The 16,016-nt window shown below is 41.0% G+C and overlaps 1 protein-coding gene across 6 annotated transcripts in view; it reads right to left on the reverse strand.

The window, feature by feature from the left end:
* Positions 1-16,016, reverse strand: part of EPB41L3 (erythrocyte membrane protein band 4.1 like 3) — a 138,892-nt gene that overhangs the window by 44,367 nt on the left and 78,509 nt on the right. For all 6 annotated transcript variants that reach the window (XM_065932547.1, XM_065932548.1, XM_065932543.1 and 3 more), the window contains 5 exons: positions 13,313-13,417; positions 11,796-11,838; positions 5,257-5,332; positions 2,927-3,145; positions 2,262-2,349 (listed from right to left, as the gene is read on the reverse strand). In XM_065932547.1, the coding sequence (XP_065788619.1) occupies positions 2,262-2,349; positions 2,927-3,145; positions 5,257-5,332; positions 11,796-11,838; positions 13,313-13,417 (531 nt within the window). The remainder of the gene's footprint in view (positions 1-2,261; positions 2,350-2,926; positions 3,146-5,256; positions 5,333-11,795; positions 11,839-13,312; positions 13,418-16,016) is intronic.

Raw genomic sequence — 16,016 nt, forward strand, 5'->3', positions numbered from 1 at the left:
TTCCTCAATCTAAAAGCACTGTTCCAAAAAATAAATAAATAAATAAAAGCACTGTTCCAACCCCATCCTTTATCATCTCCTGGTCCACAGGATGTCCAATATGAATTTATATCTACATTTCTGAATCTTGTATGAAATAAATGACTCTGACAGAGCCTATTCAGAGTGATGTTAAATGACCAACAAGCAGAGAAAGTCTTCTTAAAGAAAAAAACAAAGTATTAAAAACAGGTTTTTCCAAAACAAGGCACCTTCACCGAATGTAGGTTATTTATTCTTCATTGAGAGCTGTTGAGTCCAAGGTCACAGTTCAGAATTTCTAACTAGGTCCTAAAACTCAGGGCCTTTCGATACTATCCACAGAAGAGAAGCATCTCACTTATAACCGGAAATTAGCTTTAATGTAATTCAGTAAATTTCCTCCTTGAAATGATGGAGGGCGGCTGCAGGAGAAAATGAAGTCCATAACCATATCGTTTGTTATACTTAGCATTCAGATGAAATCCTATCACAGGCGGCACCGGCACTTCCTTAATTCTTTCTTTTTTAATTGGCCTAATTTCAAATCACATTATCGAATGAAAAACCAGCCATCTATTTTAATTTAGTCATTACAGCCATGTTAAGTGGCTTCATTTTTCCCGATAGGAACAGTGACACATCCTGAGCTGCCCTTCTCCTAAACAGAGGCCCTCACCTTTCATTTATTTATTCTCCCTGGGTAGTGAGTGAGTCATCATATGTATCAAAAATAGCTTTTGATTCACTCCAATTTCTAAGCTACCTTCATTTTTGTCTTATTTCTTTATCTTTTGGCCATGCAGGGAAAAACTCTGAGAAAGATAATCTTAGTGCGTGTCCTTGTATTCTTTTTTAATTCCTCATCCTACCTTATAGCTGACATAAAACTATAAAATGCTATGTGATCTGAGGGCTAAGTAAGTGAAAGCCTGTAATAATTAACTGGCAAGTAAACAGAGTTACTCCTGTGGTTGTAATTACATACAAATGTCAGGGCTCTTGGCTCTGCGGTACCAGCATCCCCCCGTGAAGCCCCAGCAAGTCTCAGAGATCCTGCTCGTGTTGGGGCTTTCGGGCCTCAGAAGTTGCCCATCCTGAGTGATGTACAAATGATCCACAGACAAACCTAGTCAGAATGGCGCTCATTTGCTCCTCACTGTTATCTTCTCCAAACTCATTCTAAACTCATCAGCTTCCCAAATGCAGCATCAACAGAAAGATCATGTATTTCCCTCCCAGGGGTCCCCAGCAGTTGTTGAGATGTTTGCCTGAACAGAGCCTGCCAAAACCCTCTTCATTTATTGGCCCCAAATTTGACTGTATAAGACGCTCGCTCGCCTGGAAGCCTGTTACGTGCACGTTCTTGTGCGGTCTGGACCGTGAGACAATATCACTCTGTCCACCAGAAGTCAAGGCATGTCCCCACCTAGGAGGATGTCATTGTATCCATCCAAGTCAAAAGCAGCTGCCCCCCAATTTCAAGCATGGATCTCTTCAACACTGCTGAAGGACCAGAATCCATCTCTAAGAGCCTACCATATCTTCTATGCTTTGATGATACAAGATTTCAGGAGAGCTGCTATTCATAGCTGTTAGATAACAGACTAACATTCCAATGCTCACTCTCACACTGTTGAAAAATACAAAGATTCCAGGAAAAGTGTGGCAGGGAGTAAAAGCAGCTAGTACTTTCTCCCCACCCTTAACCTGCCTATCTGCCAACCCCAACTTCTCTCTTCCCGAGACCCTGGAACCAAGATACAGCCTCAACAACTCACCCGCTGACTTAGCCTGGCTGGCTAACTTTACTTGAACTCCAAAATAATCCTCCTATTTCAAAGCACTGATTCCTTGTCACAGCATCTAAACCTTATGAAAATAAAAGTGTTAGTAGCTCAGTCGTGTCCGACTCTGTGATTCTACAGACTATAACCTCTGTCCATGAAATTCTCCAGGCAAGAATACTGGAATGGGTTGCCATTCCCTTCTCCAGGGGAATCTTCCCAATCCAGGGATCGAACCCAGGTCTCCAACATTGCAGGCAGATTCTTTACCATTTGAGCCACCAAGGAAGCCCAAACTTTATAGAGAGTTTTAAAAATTTAACAAGAATTTACTGACTGCCTGGTGGACGTATAGAACAAGGGTGCACATAGCAACTTAGCACACAACATTTGTGACAACTGGGCCTTGTACACACTTCCATGAAATCAGAAAGTCTGGAGTGTTAAAGTGTATACCTTGGCATGGTGTAAATCGACCCCATACATGGAGAGTTTTTTGGCGTTTTCCAAAAAATGCATCTCTGCTTCTGCTGGCGTCATTCCTCTGATAAGAAATGAAAAGTATTAATTACAACACATTTTTTTTTAATAAATCTGGTGAAAGAAAGTGTTAGTTGCTCAGTCATGTCCAACTCTTTGTGATCCCATGGACTGTAGCCCCCCAGGCTCCTCTGTTCTCTAGGCAAGAATACTAGAGTGGGTTGCCATTTCCTTCTCCAGGGGATCTTCCTGACCCAGAGAGCAAACCTGGGTCTCCCTCATTGCAGACGGATTCTTTACTCCCAGAGCCACCAGGGAAGACTTTGAACCTGGTGGGGCTGTAATATTTCCCACTTAGCTCACGTGCAAGTTCCCAGAGAGACACTGATTTGTGCTCTAAGGGAGGTGGGGTAGGGGGGAGAATATCAGAAAAATGACTTTTAGCTGAAACAGCACAAGGACATCCTAAGTGGGAGCGGAACCTCCAACTACCCAGAATGTATCAGACCCAGAACCTCACTCCACTGTGTCCCATCCTCAAGGCATTAACCTGGAGGTCCCAGGAGAAGCAGGCGGGGCAGGGGCCGCCCACCCCCGGAGCACAGCTCAGGCAGGATGCTCTCGGGGCCCCTGGCGCTCACCTGTGGCTCTTGTGCAGCTCGATGACCTTGTCTTCCAGTTCTTTCGTGTGGTTTGGGGCGAAGCGGAACTCGCTGATGTAGTCGCTGCCACACTCGTCCGGGTCGTAGTCGCCCAGCTCCGACTGGACGGTGTAGGAGCCCAGCAGGGCCAGCGTGACGAAGGAGCAGGGCAGCCTGCCGGACACGATGTCGTCGCGCAGCTGCAAGCAGAGGTAGTACCTTCCGGGGCCAGAGGGCGGGTGGAAGGTCAGTTAGGAGACACAGCCCCGGTGGGCAGCAAGCAACCTCTCCCCGCAGAACGACCCACTGGGATACACTGTCCAGCATCTCTATTTGGATCTCCATACCACAATACACTTGGCCACAAAATGTAATATTTAAGGGCATCTCGAGGCAACTCCATGTTTGTCATCAAACACAGATGCATTCATGATGCATGTAAAGGAAACCTACGGACTGTTCCTCTAACACTAAGGTGATGTTGAAGGTCAAGCTCTCTGGGCAGGGGGAAGGCAATTCTAATATTAAAACAGTGCTCTTAAATATAATGATGAGGCCCCAACGCCTAAAGGAAGGCTCATTTTGCTATCTAGATGAAAGGTCCTGCCATAGGACCAAGACAAACAGTGGCTGTGCCATCACAAACACAGCTTGCCACCTCCTGCATCCTGAAATGAGGGTCTCTTTATAGTGGATGCCTTCTCCTGTGTTAAAAGTCTCATTTTTTAAAATGTTGATAACTTATTAAACTGTTATGAAGACTAACTTTGAAGAATTTGCACTTAAAATCTCATCACTAAAAGTAAACAATTTTAAACTGGGGGAATCCAGAACACCTTTGGTATAATTTTGCCAATATTAAATATCTCCAATAATAGTTGACTTTTATCTCCTGTAATTTTGCTTCTAAGAGTTATGGATATAATACTAATTGCAGAAGACTCCATGGTAAATGGGAACACTGATGAATTTTAATGATACTCTTCACAGTCCAGCATATGAGTATAAATAATAAAATATACCTTGCACTTTTCACATAAGAAACAAACTGCTAATCTGCTGAAGCTGAGGGCTATGATTAAGTCTTAAGGCCCCCTCTCAATATGGCTTTAAAAGCTGATGATATAAATGCTGTGTAATCTAGACACAAAAATTTCTACAAATTTCACAGGTTCTATTTGGTTAGACAGCAGCACTGACTCAATGGACATGAATTTAAGCAAACTCCAGGAGAAAGTAGAGGACAGAGGAGCCTGGCGTGCTGCCATCCGTGGGGTCACAAAGAGTTGAACAGGTCTTAGCGACTGAACAACAAGAAACATGACATAAATAGAAAGGAATCATGCACTAGATTCTGTTTCCGAGTATACCCAGGCTGTCTAACCACAAATTAGCCACAATTAAATGGTCCCTCAACATTACTAGAATGTATATATAAATAAGAAATTAAAAATTGTTCTTTGATTTAATGTAAATATAAAAGAAATCTTCTGGAACTAGTTTTTCTTCTTCTCTGACATGGAATTATTTTTCATCATAGCAAGTGACTGAAACTTTTTGGGTAATTTCTCTTTCCTGAAAAGCTTGCCAAGAAGGATGTACAGCCACACTGTGCAGTATCACTCTGACTGCTTATAAACTTACTACAAAACACAGTGAGAAAACCTGGGATTCCAAAGCAGAAAGCACTCAAAGAGGCCTAAAAAGACATGCAGCAAACCCAAGACCACTTCATAAAAAGATTCTTCCTTTCACTCAAAGCTCAGCCACTGGGCCAGACCGATATTCCTTTCTAAACGTTCTTTCCCCAAAACAAATTAATCACTTTCCTCATATTCTGAAGGCATGGAAGGTAAACTCTTAAATGTGCATGTGTTTATGTGTATTTGGGTGTGTGTGCAAGTCTGTGTGTATGCATACACAAATACACAAAACAGCCACCAACGTATCAGACTGGTTATATACAAAGGCATACGCATCTGAAGACACATTTCCAAGTTTTAAAGCAGGAGCACCAGGAGTTGCCATATTATTTCAGGCTGAATCCCATCCAATTTGACTGCAGTGGGAGGATGACAGCATCCGTGTGTTTCCCCACCAGGGTCAGGCAGTGGGAAGTATCAGCTTAACACCAAAGATTCAACTGTGAACAGATATGATTGGGCAAATCTTCTTATCAGATGTTTGCTTCCATTCAGCTGTCTTCTGTTTGCCCTTTGGGTGCTGAGGACTAAGAGGTTCACCAGGTGTAAGCCTGCTCCTTTCCCTGGAAGTTAAGAGAAGCACAGCCCCCAACATGACTGCCTTTTTCACAGCCAACTTTCAAATACCTGGTGATATCCTCAGAGAGCTGGGCAGGGTCTGGTGGGTAAAATTTCACATTAAACGAAAAGTGCCAAGCACCACCTAGAGAGAAGAGAAAAAATTTATAACAAAATTGCAGACAATCCGTTTGTACTTATTATACTAACTGATAGCTAGAGCTGTCCTAACTCTAGGCACGACCTCACTGGCAATTCTGAATAATCCCTGGAAAATGGTGACTTTTCTGTTCAGTGAAATCCGCAGGTAACGCGGCAACTTCATTCAGTCTCTAATCTTTTCTCCCATCAAATCCTTTACTAGAGCTTCTAACCAGCAAGGAAATTGACTAAACTTGCTCCCTTTCTCAGGGGTGAAGGCAGGCTTTGAGAAGAGGGGAAAATAGTAAACGGTGCGGAAAGGCCTCAACAGACAAGTCTGGAGCTGACTGGCTCCATCCTCTGAAGCTCTGGGGAGCTCACATCCCAACACTGCAGAGATAAACCCGTTACCCTTGTCTTGTCTGCTTCATTTGTACAGATCAGATCCCCTAATAACACGTGTCAAGGGACTGTTCAAAATATTTTTATTTTACAGGAAAGGTCTGCTGTCATATTAAGGGATGATCTGCTCTATGGGTCATTCGGAAAGTTCTCTTCTTACTCGGGGAAGTTTCTGATTAAAGAGACATGGGGGGTATTTTCTGTGCATCCCCAAACCCACCCCTCCTCATCATCCCCTGATCAGGATGGGTGCTCACTGCAGGCTGCCATTCCTCTTCCTCTGGCATCTCTTCTGGCCTCTCCAGTAGGGAAGCGGGTCAACCAGACCTCAGCTCACTGGCACCTGTTCTCGGGCCAGTCTACACACATATGTGAGACATCACGAGCCTCCCTGAGCTCTGCCTTTGATTCATCCTCTCTGGCTCAGAAGGGAAAGAATCCACCTGTGATGCGGGAGACCCAGGTTCGATCCCTGGGTCAGGAAGATTCCCTGGAGAAAGGCATGGCAACCCACTCCAGGATTCTTGCCTGGAGAATTTCATGGACAGAGGAGCCTGGTGGGTCACAGTCCAAGGGGTCTTAGAGAGTCGGACATGACTGAGCGACTTAATACTTTCACTACTTATATACACTTAACTGGCTTTATTACCTTAAATGTGGGAAAAAAAAAACAAACCATTTTTTCTTCTTCTCTACACTTACTCTCTCTCTGGTCAGCCTGTCACGTATTTTCATCTTGCTCTTTCCGTCTGACCTTTTAACGTGGTACATTATTGAGGCCTGGGTGCTCCTGGGCTGGGAACTGTTTTCCTTTGCTCTCTCCACCCAGTGAGCACACCGCGAGGGTCTGCTGGCTCTGAATGGCTGCAGAGAAGAGCCTCTGGGTCTCCCGGCTTTGGTGCTGGAGGCCTTTCCTCTGAGCCACACTCTTCCTTTTGCTCTGTGATTCGTGTCCTTGCAGTCCCACCCTTATGCTTCAAACACTTTCCGAGACTTTCTTTCTTTATTTTACTTATGACTGCTCTGGGTCTTTGTTGCTGCACGTGGGCCTTCTCCAGTTTATCGAGTGAGCGCTACTCTCTAGTTGGGGTGCACGGGCTCAGTAGGCGTGGCACAGGGGCTTAGCTGTTCCTCGGCACGTGGGATTTTCCCGGGCCAGGGATTGAAGCCTGGCTCCTGCATTGGCAGGCAGATTCTTTACCACTGAACCACCAGGGAAGCTCTTTCCTAGACTTCTAACACACCCCACCTTGCCTCCTCATTCCATGACTCCTGGAAGCTCCATTCTCTCCCAGAGTTCTTCCCAAATATTCACAAGAAAAGTGACAGCATGTCTGACAGAATAGCATTGAAACAAGTATACTATCAAGGGTGAAACAGATCACCAGCCCAGGTTGGACGCATGAGACAAGTGCTCAGGGCTGGTGCACTGGGAAGACCCAGAGGGATGGGATGGAGAGGGAGGCGGGAGGGGGGATTGGGATGGGGAACACATGTAAATCCATGGCTGATTCATGTCAATGTATGGCAAAAACACTACAATATTGTAAAGTAATTAGCCTCCAACTAATAAAAATAAATGAAAAAAAAAAAACAAACAAAAAACAACAGTGACAGCATGATAAGTATGCACCAGCTCTATCCTTTGCACTATTCTCTTGCTTGAGTAGCACAGGCTGCATAGGTTACCTCTGTTTCTGTCATCAATGGCATGGTCCATTTATTAATGGTTTGTTCTTGACATTATTACTCATATTACATTTAGACTTCCACCTGGCAGGGATCCCTCTTAAGTTGACTTATAAAGGACTTAGTTATAAGACCAGGTATTACTGGGTGTTTCATGTCATTTCTAAACCACCCAGAAAATATTCCCAAAACACCGGCTCTAAGAGTTACAAGTCATAACATATCTGTCAATCAAATGTATTCTTAGTGATTATTTTTCCCCCTTTTCTCGAAAAAGTCTTCCTGTTATTCTAAAAATAATCTGGTTTGATTTTACTCTCCTATTGATTCCTATTCACTTCCTGCTAAAACAGAACACTTGCCAATGGTGAAGTTCATAATGGGAGCTGGCTCGCCCCCAAGCAACTGGAATGAAAGCTAATGGATTAGTTATGGGAAATGGATTTACTGCTCTTTTATAATTTTCATCCACTTCAAAGTGAATCCAATGAATCGTTTAGCAATGCAATTAAACAAACTCATAATAAATTCAGGGTAAACACTCTAAGCTGGAAACTAAGAGGTAATAAAAATAGAAGAAAGATATTTCAATGCAAAAATCCTCATTACAGGAAAGTGAGTTTCAAAGGACTGTGGGCCTGAGAAGCATCTGAGGGGCTTGGTAAAAATGCCAATCCCTAGGCTCCACTCTACTCCACTCCACAGCTCTGATTTCCACAAGGAGATCAAACCAGTCCATTCTAAAGGAAATCAATCCTGAACATTCACTAGAAGGACTGATGCTGAAGTTGAAGCTCCAATACTCTGGCCACCTTATGCAAAGAGCTGACTCATGGAAAAGACCCTGATGCTGGGAAGATTGAGAGCAGGAGGAGAAGGGGGTGGCAAAGGAAGAGATGGTTAGATAGCATCACTGGCTCAATGGACATGAGTTTGAGCAAGCTCTGGGAGTTGGTGATGGACAGGGAAGCCTGGCATGCTGCAGCCTGTGGGTTCTCAAAGAGTCAGACATGACTGAGCAACTGAACTGAACTAAAGATTATAACTCAAATGACAATGAGGTCTCATAGGACATTATTTTGAAAAGTGGAAAAGCTTAAAGAAAATATAATCTATATCATAATCAAGGGAAAAAAATTCAGTGAAATGAGGCATAAAATTTGAAATTAATATGCAAGGCAGATTTAAACTGAAATACATATCCCCATAGACAGTTTGGTAGGAACAAATCACTGAGAAGCTATGGTTATGCCATAAATAGGCCTGTAAGGCTGAATCTGCTCAAATGATGACTCTGGTTAGAGATTTCGGAATTGGAAGAGTCTCAGTGCATAAAAATGACACTCTATAACACTGATATAGGCTTTTAAATTACAAATTTATGATAATTAGAAAACTGTGAAACTAAAGAGAATTCATTATTATGCAAAAATTCTAACTTTAGTCTTCTATGCCTGCCAAATCTTAAAATGTCTAAATATACTACATTTATAGCATAAATGATTATCATATATTCTATATCATGAAATCACTATATTGTAAATACACTATACCCTAAGATAGTAGATTCAGAAATTTTAGATCTGTTAGGCGTAAAAGATGACTGGAATAAGACTTTTTTTATAAGAATAAAGTCTACAGGCTCAGAATTTTCTATTTCTCATAAATTTGTGATTTAAAATCTCTATCAGCTACATTGCCATTGTCTTGAAAATCTCATGCTAGAGAACTACTGTGGACCTACAACATAAAAATAATGGAAATATCCTTTTATTATGTGTGTTTAGAAGAGAAGGTGATTGTACAATAATTACATGAGGTCTGATAATACTTTTCTGCCTTGATACTAACAGAATGTAACTTTGGTGGAAAGAAGGTATTTAGTACACAGGAAACAATGAGAAATATAGACAAAAACACCAAATTCCATTTCCAAAAATTCCCAATTTTCTGTGCCTCCTTTGCACGATTATCTCTTGATTTTATGTTGCTGTCACAAACACTGTCTAATCTACATGAGGAAAATTTCCTTTAAATCTCATGTCTGATTGTCCCTTTAGCTTGTCTCTTAGAAAGAAAGGTAGGAGAAGGGATACATGGGAAATAAAGAGAGAAAGAAAAAAAAAGAATTCCATTAACAGCAAAAAAACTACCTGTTGATACATACATTCTTTCCTGCAACAGTACTATGATTTATCCTTGAACATTTAATACATTTTCAAAGTGTTTTGTGACTATAAATCACCCAAGTATGAAATAGTAGTTTATTAATTAGGTGACTACAAAGAACTTAAATAAAGCACACAAAATGCTAAGACATATTTCAGCACATCTGCTTTTAATAACTCCATAAAACGGTTCTCAGAACATATCCATCATCTTAAAGTTTTTACTGGACCTCTCTGGATAAAGGTGTGTTTTCACCTATTTATCACATCTATAGCTTTCCCTGGTTTCAATCCCAACTTACTTCTATCAAACTACTTCATTATCAAGTATCTTGTTAGTGATGACACTAAATTCCTCTCAAAAATATGGTGAAGATGTTTTCATTGTACAAATAATTCATCAGGCTCTCTAATATCTAAGGAAAAATTCACTATTTTGAGATATTACCTAGCATTAAACCACTTCAAACTGCTTACTACTAATTACTTTTTATTTGCACGTAGGGTATTTGGAGGTCTCAGCACATTCAAAGGCACTAGAAAGATCTGTTCTCTTTTAATAGTAAACTGTTGAAAACTTTGATGGGAATGATGCTCTTATTAATAAACTGGTCTTAAATTTAGTCTCCAAATAGAATCAATTGCTCTGGAAAATTAAACTAGATTTATGGACAAAAGATAAACTGCTTGAAAAAATTAACTAGTTATTTGAAATTATAAAGTATATCTACCTTTTACCATTTATCCATAGTAAAAAGCAACAGCTACAGAAAAGGATTAAAGAAAAAATTAGTTGTTCTCAACCCCTTACCCTGCAGGGCATTTCTGGGGGGCATTTACTGTTAATAACACTCATGCTCTTCCCAATAATCCACATACCTATATACATGCATAACTCTGTTTTGCTGCACTGGACCGCACCACACGTGGGGATCTTAGTTCTCTGAACCCTCACCCCCTGCAGCGGAAGTGTGGAGTCTTAGCTACTGGACTGCCAGAGAAGTCCCTACACATAATTCTGTTTAAACAAATATGATTTATTTCTTTAAGGTCTCACTAATGAGAGCTAAAACTATATTTATTCTATCTCATTCTATTTAATAGCTACCTAGTATTTCAAGATATGGCTATTTCATGATCGATTTAATCATTTCCTTATACATGGATATTTAAGTTGAAACAGTTTTCTGCTATACCAATGGTATTATAATGAACTTTCCTACATGTACACATATGCACATACTCCTGTCTAACACATACACTGATAACACTTCTACAAGTAAAATTAGGGGTCAAAGAATAAGTACCTTCTAAATTCTAATAAATACTGACAAAAAGTGTCTTCTTAAAGGGTTATATTTCTCCCAACTGAGTACAAAATTGCCAGTGCAGGGAATTATTAAAATTTTAATATTTCTGCTCTGGAAAATTAAACTAGGTTTTATTGATAAAAAATGAACTGCTTGAAAAAAGTAACTAGTTATTTGAAACCATAAAGTATATCTATCTTTTACCATTTATCCATAGCAAAAAGCAACAGCTATAGAAAAGCGTTAAAAATAAAAAAAATTCTTCATTCCCAACTCCCTATGCTACAAGTGCAATTTTCACTGAATAGGTGAAAAAATGTCTCATGTTAATTAGCATTTAATTACTACTAAGATTTAGCACCCTGTCTAATACTTATTAGTTACCTGTTTTAAACTTTCTGTGTTGCTCCTGTAGTTGTTCTGTCCATTAGGAAATGTGAAATGTGCATTTCTTAATTTGCCATTAGGGGCTAAGGAAAGAAGCTATCATCAGATAATAAAATACAGTCTGACTTGTTATTAAATGACTGTTACTTCTAGCTTGATTGCTTGCCTTTCACACTTTGGTTAGGGATAATATAACATTAATAACTAAGTTTGGGACTTTAAAATGATTGTCAACAGGGGCACCAACTGATAAATCATATCTCACATCTGTGTACAGGCAAGGGACTAGGTCAAAAGTCATGTCATTTTCTCCCCAGGTTGTAATAATTCATAACGGGTGATGGGTATCTGAGCCAGAGAAATCTGCCAAATATAAAACTTGAGATCTTAATCTGTCTTTCAAAATACTGTATCCACACCAGCCACGTGGGTATGAGGTACTAATTCAGATAAGCCCATGGTTTGAAAATCTTCCTCCCATTTCTACACAAAATAATCCAAAGGAACTTACTTCGAATCTGTTTTTTAATTTCCTTAGCAGGATCCAACCAGTTCTGAAAAAGAAGTGAGAGTCTGAATATGAATCAGAAAAGAAGAGAAATGACTTCGTGTTGAGTGGGTAGAGACACGTGCTAAGTGCATTTGGGAGGGAACCGGGAGCGGCTGCTGGAAGGGCCCCCAGCTGGGTCCTGCCCCTAATACGTCCAGCTGCCTTCACTCGTCCCAAGAGGGCGCCGGCTCTTATCTCATGAGAAGATGTGTGTGCGCGCAGGATTGAGACTGGACAAAATTATTTCACAAGTGCCTTCAGGGATTCAAGCTAGTATAGAAACAGAGGAGAAAAGATGGCGGATTCTATGTTCAAACAAATTAGGAGAAAAAAACTGAAGGTACAGCCATCCCCCAGTCCCTCAGAGGATTGGTCACAGGGTCCAGATGACACTGAAATCTGGGGATGCTCAAGTCCCTGACATGAAATGGCACAGTATTTGTATACAACCTATGCAATCCCCTCATATACTTGAAGTCATCTCTAGATTATTTCTAACACCTAATACAATGGAAATGCGATACAAAGAGCTGCTGGTACACCAGCAAATTAAAAATTCTGTTTTCGGAACATTCTGGAATTTTCTAAAAAAATATTTTTTGATCTTCTGTTGGTTGAATCTGCAGATGCAGAACGTGAGAAGATGTAGAGTTGGCTATGTGTAACGTGACTCCACTGATGTCCTAGATGGTCAGCCCCCACGTAGTGACTTCTGTGATTATAGATTTTAAAGCACCTTCTTAGAATGCATTCCTCACAAACAAACACTTGTTTGAGACTTTATGATTTTCTTCATCAGAACACCCAGGCATTTAATGATGAAGTTAAGACATCGTCCAGTGAATTCAGTTAAGATTAAGTATGAGTCACAGAATGACAACCAAACAAGTAACATTTATGAACACGATTGTGGTGGCTCAGTTTCCAGTATTAAGGAGACAATTTCTTCTTCCTCATTTTTCAGGTGGTTGAGAGGATAAGTGAGGAAAAGGCCTAAAGAGGCTGCATCAGCTCTAAGAGTCTACGGAGGTAGACTGGATACCTAAGACAAGACACATCTCATATTGTGATGCGGCAAGAATATGAAAGCATAATAAGACGAATTAACAGCATCCAGTGAACATGTTTTCTGTGTATCAATGTATTTGATTCTCAGTGGCTCAAATCCACTGAAATATTATCACACCCTCCCCAAAGCACTATATACAATGCTTTTCTGGAAGCATAAAGAACTCAAGCATGAAGAGCAGACACACTGACTGTTTCCAAAAGACTCAAGATTAAAGGAAGTTGTTGATAATTTCCGTCATGAAGAAATAAGGTGATAAACAGCATTTAGGGCCTCACACAGTGTATGTGAGGTGGAGGGGCGTGAGGGGTGGGTGGAGAATACAATCTACCGATTCAGTTTTAGTTCACTTTTTTGCAGTGAAGGGCAGCTGAAGCCAGAAGATTCTCTATTGCTCTGAACCACTCACCTTCTGGTTTTCAGCATCTCGATATGTAAGCCCAAAATAGTCTTTTTCTAGCAAATTCAGATGTTCACAGACTTTATCAAATAGCACTTGGCCTCTGGAGCGTTTCTATGAAGAACAAAACAGAAAAGCAAGTTACCAAAAAAGCTCTTCAACTGCCATGATTAAAATGGGTACACTTTAAAATGCTGCTTGTTCTAACTGTTCAGTAAATGATGAGTGGGTGTGATCAATTCACCATCTCCTTTTTAACTAGAAAAAAGGCTGAATCGAGTGGACCTAATGGTGCAGTGGTAAGGAATCTGCCTGCCATTGCAGGAAATACAAGAGATATGGGTTTGATTCCTGGGTTGGGAAGATAACCTGGAGTAGGAAATGGCAACCCACTCCAGTATTCATGCCTGGAAAAAGGCAATCATCTGGGGAAAAAAAATCCATCAGCTTAATTTATGGTGATACACAGCATCTATCATGTTTTCATGTAAGACTTCAAAGCCCTTTCAACTTGGCCTTGAAGTCTGAGATGGATTAACCGTCAGCAATTAAGCTAAACTACTTTTTGTTTGCATAGTAGCAACATTTCACATCTCGTACATTATGCATATTTGTCTCTAAGATTTAATGCAGTAAGAGAAAAATAAGAAAATTGATAAACAATGGGCATGCCAAAAGAGAAAGTATTCAGAAGATCTGTAAGTGGTATGTATTACTGTGCAACTGCAAACATATTGGAAATTACTCAGCCCCCTCAAGCATGACTATTTAGGAGAAAAGATAAATTTAGGATAGAAAAGTGAAGCCTGGTTTATAGCTAGCTAAATAATCAATGTTATATTTGAATAAAGTTTAATAATGTATGAAAATAAATTACATGTTAGCAAAACTGCTTAACACTCAACGGATATGGGTAAATGCTATGACAACAAAATGCTGCCTGCTAGTTTAAATCTTGTATTTGTAAATAATGGCATATTACTTCTGAAAAATGCTTAGTAAATCATAAAGTTTTCACACACACGAAAAAACAAATTGGTTCTTCTGACGCTTCCTTTGGTAAGATCTCCAGTTTAAAAGAGATAAGAGCACAGAGGCTCAGAGGACTCAGATGAGAGAGGCAGTCTTGCTGGTGCCTGTGTCGGTTTAACAGATAAACCTAATTCTGAATCTTCCTTATGTCCCTTACATCTGTGCAGACCTCTCTCCCTCTGTAAAATGGGTATGATGCCATCTACTTCTTTGCAGCGTTGTTGTTCACTGACTCAATCATGTCTGACTCTTTGCGACCCCATGGACTGCAGCATGCCAGGCTTCCCTGTCCTTCACTATCTCCCAGAACAAAAGCATTCAAACTTGATCCAATGATTATGCACATCAAGCATCCCATAAACGTCAGCTGTTATCAGTCTAAGTGACTGACAAGAGGCAGAACATGTAATGTAGGGCTCAGTTGGCCTTTTTGTTGTAGGAGAACAAACAGCTCCTTGTGGGGCTGATAAACATCCTTGGTACTAAAATGGTGCTAGTAGTAAAGAACCAGCCTGCCAGTGCAGGAGACACAAGAGATGTGCGTTTGATCCCTGGGTTGGGAAGATTCCCCTGGAGAGGGCATGGCAACCCACTCTAGTATTCTTACTGGGAGAACCCACGGACAGAGGAGCCTGGCGGGCTACAGTCCACAGGGTTGCAAAGAGTCAGACAGGATAGAAGCAACTCACCACACGCACAACATTAAAATACCCTGCTCTGGGGCTTTCCTGATGGTCCAGTGGCCAAGAACCCCCACTCCCAATGCAGAGGACCTGGGTTCAATCCCTGGTCAGGGAACTAGATCCCACATGCCAAAACTAAGATCTAGTGTAGCCCAAATAAGTAAACAATTAAAAAAAATACCCTGCTCTTTCTTTAGATATCAATCATATTTATTGCCTAACTGCTTTAGTTCAGTTCAGTTGCTCAGTTGTGTCCGGCTCTTTGCGACCCCATGAATCGCAGCACGCCAGGCCTCCCTGTCCATCACCAGCTCCCGGAGTTTACTCAAACTCATGTCCATTGAGTTGGTGATGCCATCCAGCCATCTCATCCTCTGTCGTCCCCTTCTCCTCCTGCCCCCAATCCCTCCCAGCATCAGGGTCTTTTCCATTGAGTCAACTATTCGCATGAGGTGGCCAAAGTATTGGAGTTTCAGCTTCAGCATCAGTCCTTCCAATGAACACCCAGGACTGATCTCCTTTAGGATGGACTGGTTGGATCTCCAAAGCAGAACACAATATACACAACACACACACACACACACACACACACACACACACACACACACACACACAAATAAACACCAGTGTCTGGCTAAGTACTTTCTCAATAAGCAAAAACAAAAACACAAATAACCAAACTTTCCTCTACAGAAACTTCTACTTTCTTTGACCCAGAGGACCTCAGCCAGGCCCTCAATGGAGGAATTATTCTCAACACGCTGCAGGCAGCCTTGGGCATTGTTTTAATTATTTCTCTTCTTCCTTTTGTTTAAAAGGTGGAAAGGTTGGCTCAGGCAGAGACCACTGTGCTAACAGGTTCTTACTTTTCTGGCTCCTCACCATTTGATTTCTATTAATGACCCATGTGAGAGTTGGACCAAAAAAGAAGGCTGAACACGAAAGAATTGATGCTTTCAAACTGTGCTGCTGGAAAAGACTCTTGAGAATCCCTTGGA

Source organism: Muntiacus reevesi, chromosome 4 (genome assembly GCF_963930625.1).
Source record: "Muntiacus reevesi chromosome 4, mMunRee1.1, whole genome shotgun sequence".
NCBI lineage: Eukaryota > Metazoa > Chordata > Mammalia > Artiodactyla > Cervidae > Muntiacus > Muntiacus reevesi.